The sequence below is a fragment of the Glycine max genome, chromosome 15, assembly GCF_000004515.6.
Source record: "Glycine max cultivar Williams 82 chromosome 15, Glycine_max_v4.0, whole genome shotgun sequence".
NCBI classification, from domain to species: Eukaryota; Viridiplantae; Streptophyta; class Magnoliopsida; order Fabales; family Fabaceae; genus Glycine; species Glycine max.
This window is the reverse complement of record NC_038251.2, coordinates 7930246-7941317: the sequence shown is the minus strand read 5'-3', so window position 1 is coordinate 7941317 and position 11072 is coordinate 7930246. Positions and strand designations below refer to the sequence as shown.

The 11072-nt window shown below is 28.9% G+C and overlaps 1 protein-coding gene across 4 annotated transcripts; it reads left to right on the top strand.

Moving 5' to 3' along the window:
• The first annotated feature begins 694 nt into the window (after positions 1-694).
• Positions 695-6527, top strand: LOC100500244 (putative cobalt ion transmembrane transporter). Of its 4 annotated transcripts, none has more exons than XM_006596914.4 (8): positions 700-1339; positions 2342-2458; positions 2898-3134; positions 3282-3446; positions 4268-4343; positions 5449-5513; positions 5941-6116; positions 6204-6468. In XM_006596914.4, exons 1-7 carry the CDS (start codon positions 1010-1012, stop codon positions 6091-6093), a joined length of 1143 nt encoding a protein of 380 aa, XP_006596977.1. In that variant the 5' UTR covers positions 700-1009; the 3' UTR covers positions 6094-6116; positions 6204-6468. The 4 variants fall into 4 exon arrangements, with proteins under 4 accessions (XP_006596978.1, XP_006596977.1, XP_040865348.1 ...); XM_041009414.1 differs by having other exon boundaries at positions 5941-6141; positions 6204-6332; NM_001248326.2 differs by having other exon boundaries at positions 725-1339; positions 5941-6141; positions 6223-6527.
• The last annotated feature ends 4545 nt before the right edge of the window (positions 6528-11072 follow it).

The window sequence follows — 11072 nt, the reverse complement described above, 5'->3', positions numbered from 1 at the left end:
AATATCTTTAGTTCTACAAAAATTGGCATCCCCAATGTGAGATGTCCCACAACCATTTGAGAAGGGGACTCTACCAAGTTAGATAAACGTCGTTGCGATGCCATAGACTATACGGTGAAGTGTTGTTGCAAGGTTATCAACAACGACATCAATGGTGGCATATGCGTTCAATAACGTTGTATCTTTGGATGAACATTTGTATTGTAAAACTGATCTTACAAAATTAATTTTGAGGTGATGTTATTTACATTTTGGATGTTTTTATTCTAAAAACTAATGATAAAACTCATAAAATTCTAAATCAATTTTTTCAGTGGAAAAATAATTCTAAACTCAAAATCAAAACATGCAAATTTTTATATAAAATTGCATGAGCTAATATTTTTAGCGGGTCTCACTAATAAAGTTTAGTTTACTAGTTAAGGAACTTAAAAAAATATTTAATCATGAATAAGTCTCTCAATAAAAATATTTATACATTTAAATTTCTTAACTAAGGCACTAAGAACACTTATTATTATTTTTCATTTTTTAAAATGGCTTTAAAAATATAATATTTTATAATTTAAGTTAAAAGTTAAATATAAATAAATTAAGAGTATCATTCTATCCAAATATGAGCAGTGGAGAGAATTAGTTAAGGAATAAAAAAAAAAAAAATAGTTAGGTGTGTCAAGAATTCTCACGTATACCTCCTGTAAGAAAATAATAATAATTACTTGTTAATTCCACCAAATTCGATGATAATCAGAAGATCCAATTTCAGCTTCAACTCGGAAGTTTTCATTTTTCATTTTCATTCCATGGTTAATTTGATTTGGTTATTATCTACAAGGCTCAATGAGAAAGTCGACATGAACCAAGAGTAGCACTACATTACTACTATCCATTGAGCCAATCAATCTCTCTACCATTGAAGCAAAACAACCTCCGATTCTGAATAGAATATCCCATGATCACAATTTACAACAGAGATTGAGAGGCAATTCACCCTGACCCCACCTACCTCATGAACTGTAACCATGCCGCCGCCACTTTCCTTTCGCTCTCTCTTCCACCGCCAAGTTCCGTGCTTTTCCCAAAAAGCCCTTCCGCAATCCTCGGCCCGAACCAAATCCTGTTGCCCAGGAACGCCAGACTCGGACTCAGACTCAGACTCAGAGCTTCAAATGGTGATAGTAACGTTCAAGCAGCAAATTGGTCCAAGTGGATACCCGAAGGGTCTTTCGCTGCCGATAAAGTTTTCAGGTTAATCGCCGGTGCCACCGCCAGCCCCATTGGCCAGTTTGTTGCGTCCCCCACCACGTTTCTTCACTCCATCGACCCTCGAGTCAAATTGGTTAGTCGAGTAAAATCACTTCATAGGTTTTGTGCAGAGTTGCGTTTTGATTATTAGGTGTTATGGTATGGTTGGACTGTCGAGTGGAACTGTTGAAGTGTTTTAGTTTTGGGTTTGTGATATTTTTGTATAAGAATATGAAAATGAAATAATGATTTTGTTTTCTGTAACCTGATATCCAGTAGCACCAAGGCTGTGCTTGGATAAAAGTTGGAAAAATATCTTTTTGCAAATTCCAACGCGCATTTCCAAATTCTAATGCACAAAATAAAAGAAAAAATTGTTGGTTTGGAGATAAAAGTACTTTTGAGCTCTTCCAACTGAAATCCAAACATGCACCAAGCCATCATAAATTAAAAAATATATATACCAACTTATGATGGCTCTTTCTTTAACATCATCTTTTTAGCAGAGAAATTAAAAAAGATTATAATGTGTGGGCTGATTGTAGTTTGTTATAGTCCTTGATTAAGAGAAATGCAACAACAAACCAACCAGTTTTCAAAAAATAAGAATAAATCATCTGGCTAGCCAAATTTTGTTTGTTTCGCAATTCTAAATCATCATTTGCTCCTTCATCACCTAAGGAATTGGACTGCTGTGACCATTTGGCTGGTAGTGAAGTTGTTTTCTATGCATGTTTGATTGCTTTCATCATTGCTATTAAATGGCAACACCATGGCCACCATGGTGGAATGGCATGGTGGATTTTTTGCCAACTGCCATGGGCAATTTGTGAAGGGCTCCGCCTGGCTATGGTGGCACCATGGGCCATAATGATGTGTTTATATGGCGAAATTTTGGCCTCCCTCATCCACCATTGATAACACTGGCTTTATTCATGGTGCTTAATATCAGAGTTCTTGTCAAATATAAATCATGATGGATATTTCAACAGTTGTTAGTAGATTCATTTGTAGCTGGAACATTTGAATTATTTGTTTCGGCTTCTTGGTTTATGCATGTTTGTGATTTTTCTGATCAATCAGTTGGATTTTACAGGTATGGCTTTTAGCTCTGGTTGTTCTACCGGCAAGGTCACACATAATTATGAGATTTGCATTAGTAGTGTACCTGACTTTGCTTTCAATTTGGGCTCTACCAAGAAATGCCTGGACGGTAAATAATTGTTAATCTTTGACTTATCTAGCACAGGAAGTGGGATCATATTCATATATAGATGTATTGTTGACTTTGCTTAATTGTGTTTGGTTGTTGATCATTAATTTAAGGGCCCAGTTAGGATCTAATAATTCAAGGGTGTTTAATCTATCACTTAAGAGGTTTGCATTGTGTTTCATCTGATGTTCACTATTGTTTTTTGATCATCATGTTAATTGCTCTTTCCGCTCCCCTCTTTTCACAATTCAGCACTTAGCATTTCTCATTCATAATGCTTATTTACGATTTGAGCTAGCTTGTACCTTATCACTAAGTTGGATTTTCCTTTATATTAATTCAAATCTACTTGGCTGTTGGCTATTTATTAAATTGTTATTATCTTGATTCTTGAAGTGATGTATTGATTTGGGAATTTTCCCGATAATTTCATTTGTAGGATCAACTTGGAAGAGTTTATTTGCTATCTGGATTATTATTCATAACATCAGGACTGGGTTCAGATGGTGCGCCTGCACTTGTTCAATTGAGAACACCACCACCTGCAATGATGGGGCTTCCTAATCTTCCAGTATCTTTAACAGGTTATGCATATACAATCATGAAGTTAGGTCCATTAACCTTTACCAGGAAAGGCCTATCTGTAGCAAGCACTATTGCATGTTTGACTTTTACAGTAAGTTACTTTCTACATTTCTGCCTTTTCTTTTCATTTTACTGGTGTTTTTGGACATTTGGTAGAACCATATCTTGTAAGCTTCCTAAAACAACAGAAATTTTATTATTCTGACATCTGAGAATTTGGTCTGCATTTCTTTGGAAGGTGTTTCAAAGTGCAAGTCTCTGTCTCACAACTACAAGCCCTGAACAACTAGCATTTGCATTGCGATGGTTTATGCTCCCACTGAAATACATAGGTGTTTCTGTGTCAGAAATTGTGCTTACACTTTTACTGTCATTGAGGTTTATCAGTCTTGTTTTTGATGAGGTAAGGAAAGTAACGGGTTTTACATAAAAATGTATGAATTTGATAAACATAGTTTTGATCTGAATTTGATAAATACACAGCTTGATTTAAGTGTTCCAAAGATATTACATTTCATGATTGCTAAAACAACCACACACAGGCGTGTGAGGATTGGGTTGCTGTTCTGATAGATTTGGCTGATCACTGATGAAGTCTATTTTTGTTGTTTTAACTATTGTTGATGATTTTTTTACTAGCTTGAGTAATGTTTTTAAACCAATGTAACCAACAGTGCGTCATGTTGCAAGAATTAGGGTTTTGGATGTTGTGTTTGTTATATGAATGGGTAATGAACTAGAAAATAGAAAAAGCATTAATGATTTTATTTGTGAATTGATTGCCCTTCATTGAAGAACTTAAGGAATGCAAAGAGGTCAAATTTATGGATATTATGGGAAAGTAAACAATGCTGTAAAATGATATCTTCCTGGTTTCTACAATGGTGAAGTACATCCAAATACAAATGAGATAATGTCTCGTTTAGTAAAGTTCCCAGTTGTTACTGATGATTGGATTAGGTTTAACAAAGGCAATGAAATAGTTTTCAGAAATATTTAACATAACATGGTGGGAAGGTTGGCCTAGATATTAGCAAAGTGCTACACATAACTAGATGATAGTAGTAAATATGTGAACCAATAAAACTTCTATGACAATTGGAAGTAAAATTGGACATTCCATCAACAACTTCAATCGACAGTTGTAACCCAATTCTACTTAAACTATTAATTTTCCTTTGTTGTACTCCTTAAAATCCATAATTTCATGTTGTTTTGTTGCAGGTTCGGAACATTGCTTTGGGGATTGTATCTCGTAGGCTAAATTGGAAGCAGCTGACTGTTATGGAGACAATTGATAGTAAGTAAATATTGCTAGCTCTTCCTCTCATTTCCAGTCATGAACAAAAAGTATTCTGTTTTCTAATCACTATCGAGTATCAACTTTCCTGGATATGATTGTGCATAAATCTCTTTAAAGTTCTTTAGGCTTCACATTGGATTATAGAACACCAATTTAAATAGAAGAAAATAGGATTTACTTGCACCAAATTGCAGAAATTACCACAATCTCTTGCTGTCCCAGAGTTCAGAAACTCAGTTACCTTTGTCCAGAAAATTGCCTAACACCACTCCTCCTCCTTGTCTCCTAACACTACCACACTAATAAAAATGAAATATATAACTGTCTGCATATTAAATATGTAACTGTCCTACATAACTGTTTGTTTGCATAATTAAATATGTAATTGTCCTACATAACTGCATAACTGTCACTGTCCTGCATAATGCCCCACGACAGAGTCCTACTACACCCCATGCCCTCTTCAATTGTCTAGGCTTTAGAAATTGATACAATTGCTTATCCTAACATATTTGTTTTGTGTATTTCCATGATAAGGTTGATTAGACAGATAATCAACATCTTTAGCTATGCCTATTCAAGAGCTATATTTACTTTTATTCCGATAGCACTTGCATTTTCACGTTATGTGGTATGACCTTGTGCTCATCTAGTTATCTATTACATTTGTCCCAATATTTTGCTATATTAATATGAGCAGGGAATTGGAAAAACTGAATATTTGGATTGATACATGACTTGCTATTGTTACCTTATATGGCATGTTAGTATAATAATCTATGCCAGTCTGATCCTGAACAAAATAACCGATGCCTGTATAATAATCTTGCTGAACTTTCTTCAATCTGCAATGCTAACTGATACATGTACCTCTATCTAAATGACAAAGAATTCCAAAAAAAAAAAAAAAAGAAACTATTTTTAGCATGCAGTTTAATCAGGATATTATTTAGTAGGTAGTTTGTGTTGGAAACTTAGTTCTGCAATGAACAAACTGTTTTTAATTATGTTCAATGGATTTACCTTAGACTTAAAGCTTTTACTTGAAGACATTTATTCATCATCATGATTCTTTTCTTTTTTTCCTTATATGATTTTGCAGTTTTCTTTAACTACTTCCGTCGCATCTTCAAAAATATTTTCAGCCATGCAGAGCAAATTTCTCAGGTATATCTTAAATTCACACTGTCTTCTGCTTTGTCAATGTATTTTTTAAAGGTCTTCAAATTTATCATATTTACAACTCATTCTAGAACTGTTGAATAAACTGATGATTTGTTTTAAATTCCTTAACCATTTTGAAGGTTTTACAGATTCACGCTTTGACAAAGTGTTACTTTTAGTTCCGACATATGAAAAGTAAAACTGCTAGAAATGTGTCCTTGTGTTCATAGTTTGAACTATATGTTGATTTCATTAACAATGCTGAGTTCAAAACATATGTACTTTTATTAAATTAGCCTCACATGTTACTATCCTTAATTTCCATGGGCCTCTTATAAACGACTTGTCGATGCTAATCTGCTGTTATCATTGTAGTCATCATAAAAATTTCAAAGGTTGTCTTCTGATTGTTCAACTTAAAATACTGCAGGCTATGATAGTCAGAGGTTTTAAAGGGGACTGTGGCACTCATAAAATTTACTTTTTGTCAGAATCATCTTTTGGGATGGTAGATATTATATGCTTGCTGTGCTTGACACTTTTAATAGGAGCTGCTCTCCTGTCTGAGTACTACCTTGTCTAACAATATATGCCACTCCTGCATCTGTAAGAGCATTCTGTAGTGATTTTTGTAGGTATTTTCATCATTCAGTTAATTTCTAATCTTTCGTTTAGCATTTAAAAAATCAATAGAATCATTTGAATGTTCAAGGGCAAGGCAGATTGCAGCAAATTATGCAGTTTTTCCCATGAAGATGTCAAGGGCCCTATGAAGATACAAGGTGGCAATATGAAAAGGATCGAAAGTTGAAGTGAGGAAAATTTGGATGGCTTCTGAACGGTCAAACTTATTGAGCTATTGATCATGATATCGTGATCATTCGTGCTACAGTTCGTATAGACTCCCTCTTGTAGAGATAAACCAAATTCCTTATACATGTGCGTTCGTTAGACCTTATTTGCTGAGAGATAGTTTACATTCCTCAATTCAACAAAAAAAAAAATCATGTTCCTTAATTATAAAGATATATTGCATTCCTTAATTCAACAACAAAAAGATCACGTCCTTATTTACTAAAAAAGATCGTGTTTTGTAAAAAAAAAAAAAAAACTTTGAATAAAATCTTAATTTTTGTGATATTTTATGATTATAATTGTAAAAGATCTTTGATTGAGATTTAAATTTAATTACTATATTATTTTTAATTTTTTCTGATATAACTATCTTATTTTTAATAAATATTATTTATTTATCAATTTTTCATATTAATTAAAGTAGCCTACACATTCCGTGAATATGTTGAATCCAATTCAACTCATAAATTTACTCAATCCAATTCAAACTAATTAGATTTGTGAGTTAGATTGGTCATTGAATTAATTGGATTATTTTTAGTTTAATGAATTCAATTAAAATTAAATTGAGTGATGGGTTTAAAATTTTTTTATTTGACTAAAATTCAACCTAACTTGATCTAATTCGCATATAATTAAATTACTAATATTAGAAATCTTAAATTAGATATATTTCATTCTTAAGGTAATACATTTTGATCTTTAGATAATATATTATTTTAAAGTTTATCTTTTTTCTTTAATTTTAAGATAATACATTTTTAAAAAAATGGTACTATAAGTATATATGTATGGTTTTTTTTATCATATGAATAGTATAATATTTTATGAATGTTGATTTTAAAAAATATCCTTACTGTCCTATAAAAAAATATTCTTATTATTTTTGAATTTGAATTTCTTTCCAAGACTTAAAAGAGATGGTAGTTTTCTAATGATTTAATCCAATAATCAACTCAATCCAAATTGAATTAGATTGGTAAAATAAAAATGATAAATCCAATCCAATTAAATTATATTGGATTGAATTAAAAAATATATAAAATTCAACTCAATCTAGATCAGTTACATCATCCATAATTCATCCCATGTTTTGTTGATTATCATGCGTCTTGGCTTAGTCTCCCATGTTTTGTTTAGTTTTCTCTTTATTAATAAATTTGGGTTGTTGCTATGCACATCCAACATAATTGCTGGTACACTCAACACAATAGCATGATTCTGGTTTTGTTTTTTCTGTAAAATTGATACGGATTGGACAATTCGTAAGTCTGAGACTGATCTACGATTTTCACTTATTAACACGATACTCTAACTAACTGAATTAATAAATCAATTATGTTAAAAAATAATTAATGTCGCTATAGGTAATACTAAAGTTTTTAATGTATATTCAATGTGCATGTAAATTTAGATAATAAATTTTGTGATAATTAATTTTGACCTAATAATTAATTTTTTTTATCAAAATTAAGCTGTCTTCTTTAAGGACTTTTATTAATAATTGTTTGGGTTGACTTTTACTTACATGTAGCTTTTAAGCTATAAGAAAAAACAAGTCAAACAGACTAGAGAGAAAAAAGGGACAAGAAAGTTGGTGCTCAATTTGTTAATTAAGGATTAATCTTCAACAATTCACTCTTATTATAAGTACTGATAATCAGTGCGGACATGGATATACAGTACCCAATGAATACCGAAATGAAAATTAAAGTTATTGTTGCCATGAATATGAGAATGGGTACGAGTATATCTTTTTAATGCAAGCATGAGAGTAGGTATTATAGTCCCATACTCAAATCCTACCTTATCATTCCTAAATGGTGACACGTGTTTATTGGAATGATTATCGGACAGATTTAATATTAGTATTGGTTATAATCACTTGCTTTAGACAATCAGACCTTATCTCGCTAAAACAGTACCTCGTGCTTTATATAATATTCTCTTTGTCCTTAGTTATAATATTTTTTTAGAAATTTGTTAGTTTTCTTTATAATACCTTTTATTTAATTATTAGATGTATTAATTATTTTTTTATTTAATTATTTTTTAAAACATTAATAAAAAAATAATTAAATAAATAAGAAGATAAGAAAAAAAATAATTTTAAAATAATAATATGATTAATCGATAAATATAATTAATTCATTGAATTAATTATTTTTCTTAACAGACGTAAATTAATTAAAAAAATTATAATTAGAGACGAAAAAGTATTCATTCCAGCTAAATTCCAGTCATCCAAATGATATAAGTCCATGCTAGAGTCAACACTGTGTATGGATGATATTCAAAAAATGGCCCTTATACGAGTTTCTATAAGGATAAAATTTAGATACAGGTTTTATCTAAAGAAAGAAAAAAAGATACTGGTTATTAGGTGTTTTTGGAGTTGTTTTCAAATCAGATCGAATTAGAGTTCTATCTTAGTAATTTATGTTGATCTTTTAATACCTTTCATTTTGTAGATTACCAAGGCGAAATTACACTCTCTTTTTTTTTTTTATCTCACTTTTATATTGTTTCCTTATTGACTTTTTCATTTCTTATCACAAAGTTTATCAGGTTATCATTTTCTTTTCTTTTTTTTCTATTTCTATACACCCATGTTTTTAAAAAATTATCTAACTTTTATGTTTATATATACTCTCTTTTTTCTATCTCACTTTTATATTGTTTCCTTCTTATTTACTTTTTCATTTCTCATCACAAAGTTATCATTTTCTTCTTCTTCTTCTTTCTATTTCTATTCACCTATATACATCCATGTTTAGCATATGACGTTAATCTCTCGTATTCCTTGCGGCTTTCCCAATTTAATGTGATGGAGAGTCTCCCAACTCCCAACTGTCAGACAGTTGGGTCTAATTATTGCTACCAGGGGAAGAGAAATATAATACCTAGATTACATATATCAAAGAGGATTTCTGATAAAATTAATTATTGATTTTTCATAAAGTGATTTCATTTGAATGCTACGTGAAGAACAAAAGTAAGGTGTTTTTGTAAATTTTTTGAATAATAAATAAATAAATACATAATACAGTCAATAAGAAAATAATAATATAAAAATAGTGGAAACTCACTAGAAGAAAAATTTGAAAGTTTAAGAAATAGTTTAAAAATTTGAAAGATATTTCCTTTATTATTAATATAGATATCGTATGATTTAATTATCAAGACAATTTTTTAAACATTTTTTAAATATGATTTGATATTATTGAATTGTATTTAATTAATTATTTTAAAAAATATAATTTAACAATATTATAGAAACTTTTAAAGATTTATTTTTTGCTATTAATATTCAAAATTTTACTATATATGATAAATTATTTATAAACCATAAATCAAATGATTTTTACTCATTAAAATATTTTTAAAAAATTTAAAAATGAAAAATTTATAATATATGTATTTTATTAAATTAATTTATTTTTATTATCATTAAAAAATATGTGTCAGTTAAATTAATTTAAAATAATATTTTCTTTAAAAAGTGTACTATTCCATTGAACAAGATAACTAGTTTTAAATAATATTGAAGATGTTAACACTTTTTATATCAAATAACTTTTCAATAATATGATTTTACAGTCATTAAAATATTTTAAGATATTTAAAAAAATTTAAAACTTCAAATACATGTATTTTAATAAGTTTATTTATTTATTCTACCATTGAAAAAATTGTGTCTGTTAAATTAATTTTACATATTTTTTTAATTTTTATAAATATATTCATTTGTTGGACAAGAAAGTAGTTTTTAAATAATGTAACAGATTTTAACAATTTTTATCAAATAAGTTTTAACTTAAAATAAGATCTTATGATAAAATAAAAAAACAAATAGTTTTTAATAAAAAACTTTAAATTTATTCCATAAAAAAAAATTAAAATTTAAATTATCTTTTAACAAAAAAGATGAACTGAAGTTATTAATAGAGAATAAATCTCAAAAAAATCGATCTTATCATAATATATATAGGATTTTTAAAGTTATTAATAGAAAATAAATCTCAAAAAATGAAAAAATTACATATGAATATGTAAAAAAAAAAAAAAAAACGGAATTGTGTGAATAGAAAACTAAAGATGCTATTGTAAAAGTTTAAAGGGTTTATAAACACCCTAATATTATTGCAGAATTTACAGCTGCACACTTAATATTACGATCATGCAGTTAATTCCAACTGTTGCTATCAATGTAATCGTCCTACGCGTTCTAACCACCCTTTTCAATATAAGTGAACCAACCGGCTAATTATTGGTACAACATCTTTAAATATCTTGTTTTTAATATAACTAGTATTTTAGTCGGCATATTTTATATAAAAAATATTTATTTTTTATAGCTAAAATTTATAATTTATAATAAAAATATTTCCTTTTTTCTATAAACTAAAAATATTTCTAAATACATAAGCTACATTACAAATAAAATCTATAATAAATAATTTTTTTAAAAATAGAGTTATGATAAATTATATTATTTAACAATTTTTAAAAAATAGTTATAAACACATAAATTATATTTTAAAAATATTTTAATAATTTATGTTATGATATATTATTATTTTTAATTATTAATAATTTATTTCTAAAAAATATTTAGATTTAAGTTAGAACTAAAGTTGTTGAAAATATTACATTAAAAGAAATAAAAAAAGTTAACATTTATTTTTTTTTCGGGAAACTTGTGCC